The sequence below is a fragment of the Thermothelomyces thermophilus genome, chromosome 6 (assembly GCF_000226095.1).
Source record: "Thermothelomyces thermophilus ATCC 42464 chromosome 6, complete sequence".
NCBI classification, from domain to species: Eukaryota; Fungi; Ascomycota; class Sordariomycetes; order Sordariales; family Chaetomiaceae; genus Thermothelomyces; species Thermothelomyces thermophilus.
The window spans coordinates 1,665,913-1,684,365 of NC_016477.1; the positions used below are offsets into that span (position 1 = coordinate 1,665,913).

At 56.1% G+C, this 18,453-nt stretch overlaps 4 protein-coding genes across 4 annotated transcripts; 2 read left to right on the forward strand and 2 right to left on the reverse strand.

Moving 5' to 3' along the window:
- Positions 1-2,085: 2,085 nt before the first annotated feature.
- MYCTH_90182 (glycoside hydrolase family 16 protein) lies at positions 2,086-3,119 on the forward strand (the record flags this gene model as incomplete). The annotated part of the gene is made up of 3 exons (XM_003665960.1): positions 2,086-2,605; positions 2,707-2,948; positions 3,039-3,119. The coding sequence occupies 3 exons, from the start codon at positions 2,086-2,088 to the stop codon at positions 3,117-3,119; spliced, it is 843 nt and encodes a 280-aa protein (XP_003666008.1).
- Positions 3,120-7,545: 4,426 nt separating this feature from the next.
- MYCTH_2310333 (uncharacterized protein) lies at positions 7,546-9,034 on the reverse strand. The gene is made up of 4 exons (XM_003665961.1): positions 8,460-9,034; positions 8,319-8,385; positions 8,003-8,200; positions 7,546-7,909 (listed from the first exon to the last, which is right to left on the reverse strand). The coding sequence occupies exons 1-4, from the start codon at positions 8,628-8,630 to the stop codon at positions 7,587-7,589; spliced, it is 759 nt and encodes a 252-aa protein (XP_003666009.1). The 5' UTR covers positions 8,631-9,034; the 3' UTR covers positions 7,546-7,586.
- A 1,997-nt stretch (positions 9,035-11,031) lies between these two features.
- Positions 11,032-13,049, forward strand: MYCTH_60685 (tyrosinase-like protein). Its single transcript, XM_003665962.1, has 2 exons — positions 11,032-11,448; positions 11,668-13,049. The coding sequence occupies exons 1-2, from the start codon at positions 11,192-11,194 to the stop codon at positions 12,683-12,685; spliced, it is 1,275 nt and encodes a 424-aa protein (XP_003666010.1). The 5' UTR covers positions 11,032-11,191; the 3' UTR covers positions 12,686-13,049.
- Positions 13,050-13,869: 820 nt separating this feature from the next.
- On the reverse strand, positions 13,870-17,631 carry MYCTH_2310338 (uncharacterized protein). Its single transcript, XM_003665963.1, has 2 exons — positions 15,310-17,631; positions 13,870-15,218 (listed from the first exon to the last, which is right to left on the reverse strand). The coding sequence occupies exons 1-2, from the start codon at positions 17,213-17,215 to the stop codon at positions 14,173-14,175; spliced, it is 2,952 nt and encodes a 983-aa protein (XP_003666011.1). The 5' UTR covers positions 17,216-17,631; the 3' UTR covers positions 13,870-14,172.
- Positions 17,632-18,453: the final 822 nt, after the last annotated feature.

Sequence of the window (18,453 nt, forward strand, 5' to 3'; positions counted from 1 at the left end):
ACCGCATAACGACCACGGCTCTCCATTTGATTTCTGTGCTCTTCCGTAGCATCGCTGGGGACACTGGGAGTTCAACTACCTGAACTACTTCAGGTAGGTAGCTATGTAAGGTAGTTCAGATGCCCGACCAATCTGGTCGGGCCGATATAAAAAAAGGAAGCCTAGTACTGAGGTTACACCCACTGCTACAAAACTACCTACTCCCTTAAAGAAAAACAATAATTCAACTTTAAGGACTTTCCGGACCCTTTATGCTGCACATGTCGACCACACCCATCATCCGCATATGATAGTCACACGTGGGGTGTTTAACCTGCGTACGCAGCGAGCGGGATGTTAACCATTGGCTGATCGAGGCTTGGCCACACGGATCTGTTTTCCTGGATCGTGCTTTACTACCGGACAGAGTTGACGAATTGAAAGTTCCGTTTCAGCGAAAAAGGGGGAGGAGGGGCATGTGCCCCTGAGCGATTCCCCCTCCAACCAATGGGATTGTCACGCTCTTACACATCGACCCGTCCTTGATGCGCGCCTTCTTTTACACAGTAACAACATTCTTGCATATGGCTGAGCATGCCTTTTGAACTGGACCCTGAGGGCCTTTTCCCTGCCCGGCGCCGTCGCACAAAAGTGGTCCCGGGATACTGGTCTAGGGCCGTGACCACGCCGATAGAGCAGCCAAACGCCCACTACTACCTTCCGTAGATACCTAGCAGATCTCGCAGCAGGTCTGCTGCACATGGCAGCACCCGGCGGCACACGACATCAGAGGAGGTGCGCATGCGCAAAATTCAACGTTACATGTCGACGACTCGACATCTTTTTTTTTCACCGCGTTTGGAGGACAAAGAAAAAGAGACGACGCCGCTATCTCGGCGAAATCGCCGCTAGGCACCCGTTTTCACGCACCTTGATGTACTGATGGTAGTGACCCAAGCATGGCGGATGCTACCTAGATATGACCAAACGTGGGGTAGAAGGACAATTCACGCGGGGCTGAGAACGCTATCGTAGGATTCGCCCGAACACCGTCGATCCTAGCCGTTGACCGTTGTCGGCACTAGTGTGTAGCTCTTGGGTCTAGAATCTTGGACTTACTGGCCTTGGCAATAACAAAATTGACAAGAGAGAAACCCCCGTCACGGGGTGTTGTTGCTTGATCACACAGCAATCTACACAGTAGATGGCGGATTACTTGCCACGGAACTAAACCAAAGCATTGCGAGCGGGTTAAATTTATTGGTCTCTTTCCCGTCTCGCCACTTTTCCCGGCCCCAGATCCGGCTCGCCATTGGCCGCCGTGCAGGACCCTGAGGCTCAAAGACCTGCTTGCATATCGCATCCCGCCCCCCCCCCCCCTTCCCCCTCCTTTTTCCCCGGAGCTGTTCTGAACACGGTAGCGGGCGGCATCGGCGACGGACCGATGTCCTTCTTTCGTTCAGATTTTGTAGGAGTCCTGCATCCTTCCATCGTACCATGCTCTGTCACCGCAGGATGGCACCCAATATTTCCCCTCTTCGAGTGAACACGCCCTCCCACTTCAAGTGACAAAGGTCGCCGATGTCGCGAGAAACTAGGGCTCGATGCTGGGGTACTAGGTAGACCTAGACCGATCAGATGGTACCAAATTGGCAGGTTTCATTGGGTTCGGCCTTTCCCACGCCGGTTCCCTCTGGGTGTTGTATGAGAGTGCCATGTGCTTTGCGTCTCGCCCACCTGCCCCTCCTCTGAACTTACCCCCACCCCCTGTCATTCCGCAGCTCTATCTACGCATTCCACTCGGCGATTTCTACTTGTAGTTATTCACTATGGCCGTTTGAAAAGTATATTAAACAGCCTCAAAACCTTCTCCATCCGCTCCTTTGTCTTCTCTCGTCTCTGCACCGACGTTCCTTCTCCAGCAGAGAGACATATACATACACATTCCTTCGGCTGCATTCCAGCGGAATCTTCGATTCATCTTCTCCCTTCCTTGTACATACTTTGACGAGCTGTATCCTCGCATACAGCCTTGTTCTTCGCTCTCCTTTTTTGCATTCTTGAATCTATTCTCCCACTTCTTTGCTCGTGTCTCCCGACGCCGCAATGCACTTCACTTCGTACCTCTCGGTTCTGTCCGTCCTGGGCACCAGCGGCGGCGTCCTGGCCTGGGCACCCCCCAGCTACGACGGGTACAGGCTGGTCTGGTCGGACGCGTTCCCGGGCGCCCCCGGGACGCTGCCGAACGAGAACAACTGGAACATCATCACGGGCAACCTGGGCGTCAACAACGAGCTCGAGGTCTACCAGCGGGACCCGCGCAACCTGCAGATGAGCGGCGGCAACACGCTGCAGATCGTCCCCTGGCTCGACGGCTCCACCTGGTCCTCGGGCCGGATCGAGTCCAAGTACACCTTCACGCCCCAGCCCGGCGGCCGCACCATGGCCGAGGCCCAGATCCGCTTCGGCTCCAACGACATCAGCACCAAGCAGGGCCTCTGGCCCGCCTTCTGGCTGCTCGGCGACTCCATCCGCCACGGCACCGGCTGGCCCGCGTGCGGCGAGCTCGACATTTTGGAGACCATCAACGGCCAGCTGACGGGCTACGGAACCGCCCACTGCACCGGTTCGTCATCCCTCCCCCCCCCCCCCTTTTTTTTCATGTTTCTTTATAATATGGACAGCAAAGAAACTGACTTGTATGGCCATGTCCGGAACCGGGAACAGCCTGCAATGAACCCGTCGGTCGCGGTGGCTCGGTCCCCATCCCCAATCAGGACTTCCAGCGGTGGCGGATCGTCTGGGACCTCACCAATGGCGACTGGCGCGCCCAGACCATCACCTGGTTCATGAACGACCAGCAGTTCCACCAGCTCAGCGGTGCTACCATCGGAGACCAGGGCGTCTGGTCCACCCTGACTAACAAGCCGCTCTTCTTCATCCTCAACATGGCCGTCGGCGGCAACTGGGTGAGTTCTTTGACCCTCTGCAAGAGAGAGAGAAAGAGAGAGAGACGAGGTGGTGTGACCTGATGTGCTGACGAATCCGATCCGTCGTAGCCCGGCTATCCCAACGACAGGACCCAGGGTGGCTACGGAGCCATGATGGAGGTGGGCTATGTTGCTCATTACTCGACCTAGGGTTGCTGCTCAATACCCTACCGCCCGTTGTTGTGCTCCGTGGTCAACAATTCGCTTGATATACCCCCTTAACCCCTTGACGCATGCGTTTCTGTTCATGTATATATTTTGATCTACTTCATCTTGTGTTTTGCCGTTGGACTTGGTGTCGGAGGCATCTCACTCAACCATACCAGCATGTTGGCAATTTGACTTGGTGTGCTATGCTTTTTGATGTCGTTTTTACATTCTTAAGGTGCCTTGTACATCATTTCAAGCAGATTCACCTGTTGTTCCCTCAATATGAGTCATCAGCTGATTGGGCCCCCGTCTCTGGCGTTCCAACCACAGAAGCTAGGCACATTGTGAAACGAAGTTGGAAGACTCGAACAACAGAAGGAGGCTTTGCAGCGGTGGTTGGCTTCGAAGGTTCAACTAAGTGCCTTGTAGTAGTTACCTAAGAAAGAGAGTAAAAAAGCGCTGTATAATTATATCAGCCAAAGGAAATGGCCAATGCGTTTCCTAGGAGATCTGGCCACGGCTTCACCTCTTCCACCCTCTCGACGAGGTTATGTCTATGGTGTCTCAACGCGAGTGGTTTCAGGCCCTAGATGTTGTCGCCAATCAATCCAGAGAGAGGAAGACTCGGGCGTTGAGTCCGTACCTTCTTGCTTTCTGCACTACCGAAGGATGAGTGAACCATGTGAGGTTGTGGTTGAGTAGTGCGGCAGTCCGGTCTCATCCATCTCACTCCGAGCATTCGAAGGAGCGCGCTCCTGCCTGTCCATCGTTCAATGGGCCCGGCTAAAACTCGTTGCCTCAAGATAAGACTACCTTACCTGACCATATCAGAGGAGAAGAGGAACGCTAACCCCGCCTCTCCAAGCATCCGAAGCAGCATGATGGGAGCCTTGGAATCTGCCCGTGGCTGGGCGGCTGCAGACCCCGCAGCTGAATAACGGCGTATGAGAAGAATATACATGGTCGTACTACAGAAAAAAAATTATCGGTTCCCTCAGAACCAGGCAGATGAAGGAGGTGCTGTGCTCCGGGTCATTAGGGAGTCAATCGGCGGCCTCGCTCGCCTTACTCCCCTGTTCTTTTTATCACTACCAACGGGCCGAATGACGAATCCACTTGCGACACCTTTTCCTCTCTCGCTCAATGAGACCATCACCCCGCTCCTCTACCGCTCACTCGACTCGCTTCTTTTTGCGGGATAAGGGGCTCACTCCAACGGCGCCTGCAACATGGCAACAAGCTCCAACGAGGCCGGGGTCCGAGGGGCTCAGCATCACGTTCAACCCCTTAAGAATACACATCGAGTTTCGCACGGAGAAGCAAGCAAGACATTACCTAGAGATAGCCAAGGGGGTGGCCGGTCTACAAAAAGAATCAGAAAATACTGGACGGCCAGCAGAGAGGCGTGGTCGTTTCCATTGGGGTTTCGGGCATCGTCCAAAGCGCCGACATCATCGACAACGAGTTCTTTCTCAAATCGGGAACTCGACGAATTCTTAGGACCCGAGAATGGCGAGCGTGCCGAGACTGTCCGGCCGGATGAAGAAACGCAAGAAGCTGAAAAGGAACCCAATTAAGCCCGCCATGGGATCACCGGGGACGGGTAGGCACAAATTGGCCGTGAGGAAATTTCGATAAAAGGAATGCACCTCAGACGGAGGATCAAACATGATGTAACGTGTTAAAATGAAATTATTGGCGAGGTCATTGCTGTACTTACTCGTCGAACCTGCAAGAACGGCATGCTTATTATTAGGTAGATTGCAAGAATGCAAGATCTGACTATCTTTAAGATAAGTGTAGTATTATATCTAATACGGCTTGTGCTACCCGTGTTTTGCAATCAAAAGATGGCCATATCGCCCCTCGTTCTATTGGTATTCTTCCCTAGACACCTTCTCCGGCGAGTCGATCTGCCGCTAGTAGAATATGACCTCCTGAGACGAAGGATCAACAGCAGCTTTCGCTGCATGAACAACCGCAACAAGAACATCCGGCGCTCTGGCCACCGCGGAGCGTCATATCGGGCTGCGGCTCAGCGGTCTGCCATCGATTCGGCGGACAGTCAGTACTTTGTCGTCTTCTCGACTTGGTCTCGTTAAGGGAATTGCCCTTGGCCGGACAGCCAGACATGGAAATAAGAAGGGGGGAGGAGGTTGGACGCACCGGCTGCTGGTCAACGACGGCATTGGGGCCAACAGCCTGCATAGGAGGCTCTTTCTCGGGGGGACCGGGAGCAGGCATTGTCGTGCAAACTTGCGGGTACGGCAAATATTAGATGCTAAGAATGACGGCTGCGGCACGATGCTTCTGGGCTGAGCTTGCGAATGTTAAAGTTCAAAAGCAAACATTGGAGCACGGAGAACCACAGGGAACCACGAGATCACAAATAGATAGAGCTCGTGTGGTTTGATGGGTCCTAAATACCAGAGCTGAGCCGCGCGAGCATGGCGGTTGAAACACGGTTGCGGCGCAGAACCACGGCGGTGTCATGGTTTCTGGACAAACAGCTGTGCCGTCACGTTTCACCGCCGCAATCGTCTCGGGTGGCATTAGGTTCATGTACCTACATTCAGGGTAGAGTCTCCCTTCGTCAGTCTGGCATCATGCCGGTGCTTGTTATTTTCGCGGCGTTTGCTTAGCTTGTGCCTCCTGTGCCTCCATGGCTGACAAGAACTAATTAATCAATGTCTTTCAAAGGCATGACCACATTGGACGACTGTTGGCGCCATGTTCATCGCCTTGCACTGATGTGTTGGTTTTCTCCACATTCCTACGGGAGACTCCTGTCCGGGGTTTACGCACATGGACATCTCCTGTGACGCTAACGACTCATTCCTAGCCGTTTCATTTAATAAGTGGCCTACCTTAGTTTGGGGGCGTTCTGGTCCGCATTTGTTCTCAAGACAAACTGAATTGCTGGGCCATGGTTCCAAACAAAAAAGGGCTATAGACGGAAGTCCGAATGTCCCACTGTTGGTCTGCGCGGTGATCAAGGAGTCAGCGGAGGCGAGTGTCACGCAAGGCTTGTGTGGATTGAAGGCGAAGAGGAAGAGGCACAGCAACGGTCACTTCCTGCGGCCATCATGCTAGGTTGTGTTGGGTCCAGAACCTCTCGTAAAACAATGTCTATAATAATATAAGACAATGAGAAGTACGAGAAAAACTCTAATTAATGCATCATCCCTCACCAGTTTTTGCAGCTTATTAGGATGCACTATTAATTACAGTGACCTTACGGAGTAGTCAGCCTCCAAACTGTATCCCCTGTCAGGTTCAGTTCACTAAACAACTATTGAGGACAAGGACAATGGCAATAACTTACTCCCTGGTAAGGAGATAAGCCTAGACAACTTTCTCTCTCTCTCTCTCTCTCTCTCTCTCTGTGGATATGCTCATTTGCACCTGAAACCATGCCGGCGAACTACTCGTAAGTCTAGGGCAAGGTTCCCTAGTTGATCATTTTGGTTTCTATTATTTGCTCCCTAACGACTCACGAGAACAGTAATATACAATTCCGTGTACAAAAACCATGGTATCTATCGAGTCCCATCCAAAGTGTAAACCGTTTATGCTCTTACTATTACCCACCATAGTCGTTGATCATCATCAATTGCCGACCCGTGGATAACTTTGTGAACCATCCCACTCCCGTCCCACACATCAGCGCCATATTCAAGCAAAACAACCTCCCAACTTGCCCAGCCCATTTTCATTCCTCTTTACCCACACCGTGTAAGGGTAACAAAAGAAGATAAAATTAAACCCATCAGAAAGTGAAAAAAAGAGGGGCGTTCCTAATCCCCGCTCGTTAATATCATTAGTAGGAATTCTTATGCTTCCCACGCTCTATTAGAGCGCCTCCTCTCCTCCTCGTCATCCTCCACCGTGACGGTGCTGGTCTTGGTGATGCCGTCGACCGGTCTCGGGGAGGCGGACTTCTGCACGGTCATGGCCGGGGCCGGGGTCGCCACCGCCGCCGCCGCCGCCGCCGCCTCCTTCTGCGGGAGGATGCTCTCCTCGGAGCCGGCGACCGAGGGGGCCGCCGGGCAGAGGGACCCGCTGCCGGGGCAGCCGGAGGTGCGGACGTCGGCGGTGTAGAGGTTGGCGGGCCCGCCGGCGTACATCTCGAACTCGGATCCGGCGATGACGACGGCGGCGCTGCGCCGGCCGGACGAGGTCCCGAGCTTCCTGGCCGACCGGCTGCCGGCCGAGGCTCCGCCGCCGCCGCCGCCGTCGCGCACGATGTAGTCCTTGAGGCGGGAGCCGTAGTAGTAGCGGCGGGCGGCCGAGGAGCCCTGCAAAATGGTCTTGAAGAGCGGCTTGAGGCAGGGGATCGAGGCGGCGACGATGGCGATGTTGATCTCGACGGTCGTCCTGAAAAAGAAAAAAAGAAAGAAACGAAAGGTCAGTTATCTCTGTCTGACCCGGGTGTAAAAGAGGGGGAAAAAGGAACAAAAAAAGAACTCACCAGATGGTGATGTCGGCACTGTCCCACAAGAAATCATTGTGTTGGCCGTAAGATCCGAGGAAGGTGATCTTGACAATGGCAGAGGCGGCAGCAAAGATTCCCAGGGACAGGATGGCGGTGACGGCGGACTTGACCTTCCAGTTCATCTGCACGTTCCACAGCAGCGGGATGGGAAGGAGGGCGAAGACGACGTCGGTCAAAGCGGCGACACTCGAGTTGAAGAAAGCGGCGAACTTGAGTTGCGACGGCGGAATGCAGGTTCCCTCAACCGACGAGTCCCAGGTCAGGGCCAGTGGCCGGCATTGGAAGAGTACCGTCACTGTCAACAGGAGTTAGCAAACTCCCTCCACCTCAGAAGGTATATTTATTCTCGGTATAGTAAAGGAGTTGCAGGGATAGCGGTTCCACATACGAAAGTTGCCGATGGAGGAGAGGACAGTGAAGACCATGGTGCCAATGATGAACCAGTTGAGCCGGCTGGCCGGGGTGAGGCGCAGCAGAAAGAAGCCGACGCTCACTTTGGTCAGACACAGGGCGACGAGGCACAGGGGCTGAGTAACAAAGTTGAGATGCAGCCCCTTCGTGACGTTCTCTGGCGGGTCGATGTACTCTGTTGCGGACAGAAATGTCAGCTACTAATTACGTCGGGGAAGAATAAGGAAAAGGTGGAAGGGGGAGGGAAGAAGAGATGATGGTAGTAGATGCATGTACAGAAGAACGTGACTTACGCACATGGCGGCCCGCTCCGAGCTGGACCTCCGGGATGATGACCATCATCTCGACAAACATCACCGTCTGGACGTCACGTCAGTCTAGTTCGTCCTTTCACACACACAACCCAAACACACAGCGCGAAGTTGCAAGCATACCATGGCAGCGACGATGGTCCAGTCGTCAGCACCGACGCGCCGGACCATCTTTGCCCTCACGTAGAGGCGGAGGATGACGACGACGAGGGAGAAGCCCACCAGGGACCCGCAGACGGCGAGGATCTCAGGGCCCCTGTTCTCGTCCGGGGGCGTCTCGACGGTGTCGGCCATGGCGACGACGAGGGTTTGGTGCTCAAGCGCCTCGTCAGAGGGAGATGAGCGGTTGTGGTGAGCGTGTGTCGTCTTTATTTGGGCATAGGGCTGTCGGAGGAAGCGAAAAAAAGGTAGGAGAGATTGGAAAGTCAAAAAGAAAAACACGACCTTCCCATTCTCTCTCGACTGACTCTGTAGATCTCCCGTTCCCTGCGATTTCACGCGGGTCTGTAGAGCTGCAAACAATACGGAACCCACCGAGCGCAGAATTTTGGTTGGCTTGGACGGTGCTCCGTACGCAGGTACAGACATAAAGCAAGCGGGTGCCCAGGTGTGCCAGGGACGCTGCGTGGTTGGGTAGCAACGGATGGATCTCCCGTCTCTAAAATAGTTAGCATGTGGTCTACGGTTGCAAATGTTCCGTACCCTGCATCACTGTAATTATTGCGCGGTATTTCTCTAACGTTATGTGCGGATCCGTTCTGCCCCCCCCCCCCCCCCCCAAAAAAAAAAAAAAAAAAAAAAAAAAAAAAAAAGGCCCCTCGTTGACAGCTTGCCACCCATCATTTGCCTTCGTCTCGGATTCTGAGTACGTCTTGTGTCTCGAACCACGCGGTCCTTGCCAAGAAGGGTCATCGTGGGCGCTGACGACATTTCGGGATCTTCGTGCATTGACTCGGGTTTCCAATCTGGGCATAGGGCATCCAGAAAGGTCCTTACGGCGTTTTGTCCCCATGCCAGGTAGGTGACAGAGTCTCTCCGTGGATCTGGGCCCCCCTCAGACCTTTCTTTTCCAGGAAGCTGCTCGCTAGTGTTTTCGCTATTCAGGTGTGATCCATACACGCGGAGGACTCGGTGTAGATCAGAGACTCGTCCGAGTTATTCCCTTAATGCGCGAACACATACACTAATACCAAGTAGGCTACGTTTGGGCTCTACACTACGGAGTACGGAGTATACCTGTTCGCAATCCGTCCACCAATCAGTCAGGTGCTAGCGTGCGTGGTATGCTGGCCTCCGGGATTTGATCTCATTTAGTTAGAGAGCAGGGACAGGGGCGGGAATGGCTCACAACCCGACTATCCGATTCAGCTCTGCGCTGCTGCTGCTGCTGAACCCGCCCACTACAAGCACGAAGTGCGTCCGTACACTAGCCCGAGGTGCTCCTTGCCCTTGCCCCTTGTTGATTCCATGGATGGTCCGCGGTGCGGTTTGCTCTTTCGCCTCGTTTGTGTGGGGACGCCATCTGCCAAGCGCTAGATCCTTCGGTGAAGTCTTCTCTACATACCCAGAGCTCCACGTGTGGTTTGTTCGATACGCAGTGTACACTACATAGTACATACGGAGGTACAGCATACATAGTAGTGTAGACATGGAACAGGGCGGAGATCGGTCGGTTCGCCCCTTGATTGGATCGCGCCGGAATTTGCCTCGGCGGTTCCCTAGCGTTTGCTCGCTACAATACCAAGATTAAGTAATGATCTACCTACCGGGGGCTGGAACTTTCTTCTCGGTTACATCGGCCGGGTCGGCTATATACACTAACTACACTACACTAGAGCGAACACTAGCGCGCAAGGTTAATACTACATGTCACGATAGAGTGCGTTTGTACTGTGTTATTGTACCTCTACTCTGTATATCTGTACAGTACATGTATCCAGGATGTACTGTTATTACATACTACGGAGTAATAGCATGTTAGTATGCCCCGGAGTCCGTATGTATACTATCGTATATATGATATATGCGTTAAAGCACTACACTTTAGGTGTTGTTGTGTTGTTGTATACTATGGTAGGGAGCCAAAGTTAACCCCCCTGCCTACATAGTAGGTACCGACAGGGCTCTCTCGGAAAAACCTCTTGTGCCTCTACACTACCAGTACCACCAGTTTTTCCTGCGCCCGCCTGTCAGGCCCCCTGTTGATACCCAGACAGGGGGTCTAACTTACCCGTCATACCTAAATTTTTATGGTACCTGCGTCTGCGAAACTGACCCGTCGTTCTTTATTTTTTTTAGACCGCACAAATAATAATCCGAATCATGGGCGGCAATTGCAACTGCCGGCTTCAAAGCAGCCGCGGCGAGAACCCAAGACTGCGGTAACCCCTGCTCTCACCCTGCACTTGGGTTGGAGGAATGACCTACCGGATTGAGCATGCAGAGCCGAAACCACGGTCAGGCTCGCGGGGTAGCGGGTCCCTTCCCCTCCCGCTCAGCGCAGGATCCGACCTTCCACAGGAATTTTCATACACACACAGCACATCGCTTAATTTGGGGTCCGTACTAAGTGCAACACAGTGCTGTGATACTAGGTATACAAGGTAGTATTCCAGAATCCTAGTGCAGTTTTCTAAATACATAGTACACTTGATGCGCTATTACTCCATCCAAAACGCTAAATTATGCCTTGACCGTTTGTTTTCCGCTCTTCTGCTCCTACAATGCCCCCTTTTTGATTTTATTTTTCTGAGGGGGGCGGTTTATTTTTATCTTTATTTTCTCACCGATCCCGCACGCCGAGAGCGATCGACACTGCTCGCCCCAGACGTGCAAACCCCGGCGATCATTCATCAATGAAACCTGCCGCGCTGCTCGGAGCGGCCCTTGCGGCCGTGGCCTTCCCCGCGGGCGCCCATGCCCGCTGTTCTTCCGATGCGCCGCCTCCCGCCCCCGTTGGCGATGACCTCACCGAGCCCAAGGAGCTGACGGACCTCTTCGAGAAGGCCAAGAAGGCCGTCATCGATCGCCTCCACGAGGACGAGAAGGCCCTGCGCGCCCGCGGCGAGGCGCCTCGCTGCACCGCCGATAAGCTCATCTTTCGCCGCGAATAGTACGTTCATGATGCCTCTTCTTAGTCCCTTTATAATACACAAACACCGAATATTCCCACGCTTTAATTCGTGTTTTTTTTTTTTTTTGGCGTTCTTCTCTTCAATCATGCCCATGTTTTATACAAAGGCATCATGAACCGTGTCCCCCCCTTGACGTGAGAGTGTTTGCTGACCGGCCGACTTTGTTCCATCGTCGCCGTCGTCGTCGTCGTCCACAGCGGGTCTCTGTCCAAGGATGAGCGTCTCGCGTACGTCAACGCGGTCAAGTGCCTGCAGAGCAAGCCGCCGCGGACGCCGGCGAGCGTGGCGCCCGGGGCGCGGTCGCGGTTCGACGACTTTGTGGTGGTGCACATCCAGCAGACGCTCGACATCCACTACTCGGGCATCTTCCAGGCGTGGCACCGCTGGTTCGTGTACCAGTACGAGAAGGCGCTGCGGGACGAGTGCGGCTACACGGGCTACCAGCCGTATTGGGACTGGCCCAAGTACGCGAGCGCGCCCCAGGACTCGCCCCTGTTCAACGGCGACCCGTACAGCCTGGGCGGCAACGGCGAGTACGTGCCCCACGACGGGCCCGTCATCGTGCCGCCCGAGGGCGTCAGCGGCGGCAACATCTCGCTCCCGGCCGGCGTCGGCGGCGGCTTCGTCAGGACGGGGCCCTTCGCCAACATGACGGTCAACCTGGGCCCCGTCGGCGGCCTGGCCGACACCGCCCCGGGCCCCCAGGGCGGCCTCGGCTACAACCCGCGCGGGCTCAAGCGCGACCTGGGCGGGGCCATGAACACGCGCTACGCCAACTACACCACCGTCCTGCGCCTGCTGACCCAGCCCGACGTCGACGCCTTCCGCACCGTCTCCGAGGGCGTCCCCTACACGGTCGAGATCGGCCCCCACGGCGGCATCCACTACACCATCGGCGGCGACCCGGGCGGCGACCTCTTCACCTCCCCCGGCGACCCGGCCTTCTGGGTCCACCACGCCCAGATGGACCGCGTCTGGGCCACCTGGCAGGCCCTCGGCCTCCTCCCCCCCGCCGACGGCGGCGACCCCGACCCGGCCCGCCGCTACACCGACCTCGGCAAGGGCGACTACGCCCACCGCACCTGGCAGAACTCCCCGCCCTCCCCCTTTGCCGAGCTGTCCGACGTCATCGATATGGGCTACGCCGCCCCCTCCACCACCATCGGCGCCGTCATGTCCACCACCGAAGGCGAGCTGTGCTACTTTTATCTCTGAATCGAGAGTGTTGGACGGAGGCAGCCAGGAGAGGAGAAAGAAGGGAAGGACATCCGTGCTTAATTAATCAACAATAATATCCATAAAGGGGGGGAGGGGGGAAGAATTGGAGGAATGTGACCGAGGATGTTAATTCTGCGATTCTCAAATCCTATTTATATGGGAATTGGAGGGGAGGTTGTGTGTGAGCACTAATTAATTATTAAAAGCGATCCAGCTGACCAGCGTTGGGTTGAAGTTTTTAGATAATTAATTACCCCAAGCTGCGCCCCCTTCCTTTTGTTTACTTCCTTCTTGTATCGTCCATTTTTTTTGAGACCGTTTCCCATCAAAGGGGACGCTTAATATATATTATATTATCTTTAAGATGCACATGATCGAAGTTGGAGTCCACGCGCATGCGAATCCGATTCCAGATTGCCTGGCCCGCCCTCCCGGGTCGGATCCCTGGACTCCCCGATCCCGTCTTTACAAAACAACACGCCCCATACCTAGGTAGTTAATGGATGTACCTTAATTTACCCCCTGCTGTCCCCAAGATCTCCGCATCCGTAGTCTCACCTACAGCCTTGCCCATACCCATACCCATAGCCGTACTCGCATCTTTGCTCCGACCCTTATTCCCATTCCCGTCCCCGTCCCCATAGGCAAGAGATATGGGAGAAAGGGAGGCGAAGGTGCCGAAGAGATAGCCATCTGCCCCAGCCGCCGGCGCTTCGACGCGCCGCTGCTGCTGCTGCTGCTGCTGTTATTGTTGGCGGCGATAGTGGTACCATCACTGACGCCGGGCGTCTCGACAACAGCAATGGGAGACGAGGAGGCACAGGACGTCGGGAAGGGCTTCTAGGCTCTTAGTGACCGTCTCAGACGGCCCTGGCTCGCAACAGCCTTGTTCCCAGACCATAGGCCGTCAGCTTCCCCGGCCACTACGTGAACGAGGACCGTCCCCATCCGCAGACGAAGGTAGGTCCCACTGCCCCCGTGATGGCTGAGACATAAAAGAGCTCTGCCCGCCCGGCGAGTGGCTCCCCTTGCTGGTGCGTGTTGCGCGGTAATTAGAAGTCCAGACGAGAGCCCTTTTAATTTTTTTTTTTAAAACAAAAGAGGTGGGTTGATGAGCCGCTTCTCCATTCGTGATCAGCGAGGGCCAGAGGGAGTGACAGCTCAAGAAGAGGGGCAGAGTCCTAGGCATCAGCAACGGCTAATAATTATTACATAGAGCCAGGGATCGGCCTAATCAGAGCAATCCAAGCCGGAAGCGAAACAAGAAAGTCTGAAGGGACGTCTGAGTGCGCCATGCAAAGAACCCTTGTTTTTTTGACTATTAGAAATTATATCATACATGAACGTCTCTCTAAACGTTACTCCAAAACGGGGGGTATAATAAAACCATGACCAATTCACCATGATGACTGTGTGGAAAAAAAAACGAGTCCCAGAAATCAACAAAGCCCGAGCCCGTGGTGGTGGTGGCGGACCGCTTATTACTACTTCCCCTGTCCGACCGTGTTTCTCCTCGCCCTCTCGTGCTCTCTCCTGGTCGCCCCCGTGACCCGGGACCATTCCTCCCACTCCCTGCTGATCTCCATGAGCACGCTGCCCATGACCTGGGCGCTCGCCATCAGACCGTGGCCCTCGCCCTCGAGCACCCGCACCTCGCACCGGCGCATCGTCTTGCCGAGCCACCTCACGTTCTCCACCGGCACCCGCGTGTCCCGGCTGCCGTGGTGGATCACGACCGGCCTGGTGATGTCGACGTAGCGGAAGCCGATGGTGTGCCGCCGCTCTAGGCACACCAGCAGATCGACGGCAGGGTTGGCGCCCGTCGTCGCGAGCTGCCAGATCGCGTGCGTCAGGCGGTTGTCATACAGCTCCTGCCGCTCGCGGTCCTCCATCTGCGCACTCGCCGGGAGGATAGGATCCTCCGACTCCCGCCGCGGGTTGGACCCCTGCCGGGACACGCTAGGGCGGAAGTGGCGGTGGCCGATGCCGTGCGTCTGGGGCGCGCTGGCAGCGGCGTTCGACCCCTCGGGCGCCCCCCCGTTCGCATCCTCGTCGGCCGCTGCTGGAATGGTGGAGTACTTGCTATTCAGGTTATCGGGGTTCAGGTTCTCCTTGTTCTCAAGCGCTGCATGGAACATGCCCTTCGGCTGATCCTTGTTATCCCTGGTCCCGGTCCCGTTGCCCCTCTTGTCTCGCTTGACCCGCTTCTGCTTTGGCAGCGAGCTGGTGATGCTTGAGCTGGTTGCCGTCATGAAACTGCTGTTGGCGGCTTTGAGAATTGGTGTCGGGAGGGCTCTTAATATCCTCTGGCTAGTGGGGATGGCGTTCGTCGGTGGCAACGGCGTCTTGTCGCTGGCTCCGACTACGTTCATCTGAGACGGCGGTATCCAGGGCGCGAGTAGATGTATCCTGCCCCGAATGTGTTGGGGCATGCGGAGAGCGGTCGCCAGCGCATAGATGGCACCGGCGGAGTGTGCAAGGATAGAGAACTTGGTGATCTTGAGTGCTTGACAAATGGCATACACGTCATCTGGCGATACTAGTCAGTCCTACTGCAATGAGAAGGGGGGGGGGGGGGAGATGGCCGGGGTGAACAGAGAGATGAAGTGATGGGGACATACCGGGCCAACTTAGAGGCGTTGCGGTGCCCTCAGCATACGGCTCACTGTCGCCGACTCCAGGACGATCGGGGGTTATCAGACGCAGCTTCAGAGTCAGGGCCAACTCGTCGTAGAAAGCGGTGATGTATCTTGTCAGGCCCATGCCGACGCAGCAGAAGACGGCGCTCCCGTTCGGGTCCCCAACCTCGCTAAAGCTGACGATCCGACCGCTCTGAGGGTGCCTGATCTTCTGGCTCAGCCGCGGGCTGCATAGATACTTTTCCACCGCTTCGTCGATACTGTCGGCGCTCCGCGGCCGCTCATAGGCGACGTGTGGCTGGTCGCTGTGCCTGTTGTTCCCTGTCGCAGTGCCCTGTTCTGCGCTATCCGGCGTCGGGCTAGGTGCCCCCGACAGCCGCCTGAGCTTAGAGCTGCTTCGCTTTTTCTTGTCCGTTGTCCCCCCTCCTTCACTCGCGTAGCCACCAAACGGATCGGGGGTGTGCCGGCCGGACCGCCGCCGGTACTCGGCGCTAGCTTCCCGATCCCGACGGCGCCCCTGGGCGACAGAAGGGGAAGGGGCGCCGTCGTCGAGGTCAATGTCCGGAAACATGCCGGCCGCGGGTGTGGATGGGCTCGTGGCGGAGACGCGTCGATTGTTCGGAGAAGCCGGGTCCGGCGGCAAGCTAATAGTGAGACTCAAAGGGTCGAGCCCCTCGCGGTTCTTGGAGCTCCGCCGATTGGTCGAGTCGCCTTGCCAGCCCGAATTCCCGTTGGGTTGTTCCTCGAGCTCCGGGATCGCACCGTAACCGCCGCTCTCGCTATCCCGTTTCGACGTTCGAGATGCTCTAGCTGAAGATCTCTTCTTCCTCCCTAGCGATGAATCCCTGGCGGGTATCAGCCGAGGGTCTGCAAAGGCGTCGATCGGACCATCTAGCCCAAGGGAAAAGTCTCCCGCCGGCTCCTCATCAATGACAGAGTCCGCGGACAGCGGATCGAGACGCGGCGTCGTGGGCCCGCTGGCCGCGCTGAGTCTCTTTCCGTTTCCTCCTCCCGTACCGATGCTGGCTCGCTTCTTGTCGGCCTCCTTCTCTCGCAACCTCTCCTTGCTGGTCATGTACATAAGGCCGCGCTGGTTCCGACCACCTTTCTTTCCCCAGCTGTCGTGCGATTGTTGGTTCTTGAGGCCGTGTCCTTCGGCTGCGGGCGAAAGAGGTTCCTGGCTACGCTCGATGCTGAGCTTGCCGATGCTCTCGGCGCCGGACGTTATCGATCCTTTGCTCGACGGGCGGGACAGGGCGCCGCTGCTCCGGCGCGAGAGGATGCCTCTGAAGCCGGACGAATCGCGGGCGCTCGGGCTCTTGGGCGACCTAGGGCCGGTCACGGGCGACAGGCCGCTGGGTGGTTTGGACGTCCGAACGACCGGGGCGCTGGCTGGAAGATCCTCTAGGGGCACATCCTCTTCCTCCAGCTCCTTGAGCGACGGCTTCGAGTAGGCACCGTAGTCGACACCAAACGAGCCACCGGCGGGCGAGCTCACGGGCGACAGAGAGACGGGGCTCCCCACGCCTATAGGGCTGAGGTATGAGGGGCCGTCGAAGTGATTGCTCACTGGCCTGGAGATGGTAGACAGGGACGTGATGAGGGACGAGATGACCTCGGGGGACGCGGGCGGCAGGGGGCCGACTTGGTCGTCTTCTTGATCCCTGTGGTGGCGGTCGGCGTGCCGGTCGCGACTTCGGCTAGTCCAGTCGGCGAAGACGTCGTCGTAGTCTCGGTCGCGCCTTGGTTTGGCGGCTTTGGCGGGGTAACAAGAAGAAGAATCACGCGGGCGGCGGTCGGGAGATTGGTTGCCGGACCGGACACGTTCGCGCTCACTAGATCTGCGAGGAATGGGTGGCGGGGCGGCCGAAAGGGAGAACTGATCCATTATGGCGGGAAGGCCGGCGCCTGCGGCGCGGATCGAATCGGCTGGGTGCAGTCGCTAACCGGTTTAATCGGAAGAGTCCAGTTGGCAGAGGTCTCTCAGGGGCCGCTAGCCGACACGTGCGTATCCAAGTTTCAGTCAGGGTGGTTCAGGATTGTCGGCTCTGTGTCGGTGTGCATGCAGCAAAAGAGCAAACTCTTGGAATTGGTTGAGACCGGGTCCTGCAGGTGCAAACTTGCATGCAGGAAGGACCGGGCGGCGTCGAGAACGACTCCCTGCAAATCCAGATTTCAGTGCCTAGTGCAGACAAATATGCCAGAGAATGCGGATTGGCAAAAGCCACGGGCTAGATCTCAGCGCGTCCGACAGGTTTCGAGCACAAGACGAAAGACGCCGGCCGTCGCATGCGGCAAGCGACGAGCGAGGCGACTCAGTTGTCAGCAGACGATGTGCAAGGCCGGATTCCGAGTGAAACCGAGTGGAGAACTAGGTGCGCCACGCAGCAGCACCAAGGTGTTATCCGTAGCTGTTTGCTGAGGGAGAAGCCGCCAAAGTTGTCACTTCGGGTGAGCGACGAGTAAAAGCAGCGGAAGCGGTCGGCAATGTGGAGTTCAGATCTGAGGCACTCAATGTACTCCGCCGTACCCCATGCACTAAACTTTTGCGGGTTCTATTGGGCCGTGCCAGATTCGTGCCAGATTCGATTTGCGCCGTCAAAGAAACCTCGGGTCTGCTAGGCCCAAGGCAAGGTTGCCGTCGTTGATCAACCCGCATCTGCTCACCAGGAGCAGCTGATTCTCAGCTTATCGAATTCGCAGCAGAGAAGCCTCGGACTACGGAGTAGCCCAGAGGGAGGTGAGGTGCGCTTTGACCTTTGATGAGAGTGGTGGCCCATGCTCTGAACCCCTGAATTGCACCCGCGGGAAAAGTAACTAACTCGCTGAATTGCCCAAATCAGATGAAAGCTTGCTCTGTAATCCGTACTTCGGACGACCCTCTAGGGTAGGATAAGACAATGCGCACGCTACTCTATAGATTTCGATATAACCTCTAGAGTCGCCTGGAAGCAAGGGTAAAGTCTATTGTTGCATTTGCTAAGTTTCACGAGCCTTGTTACGAGCGATTCATAGGGCCTTTCGCCTAAAGGTCCCACCCCGTGGAAATAAATGCCCTGCGATGTCCTGCCTAGTTCGGACTTGTGCGCAACCTGCAAATGCAGCATCTCCGCAGAGTGGAGGCGC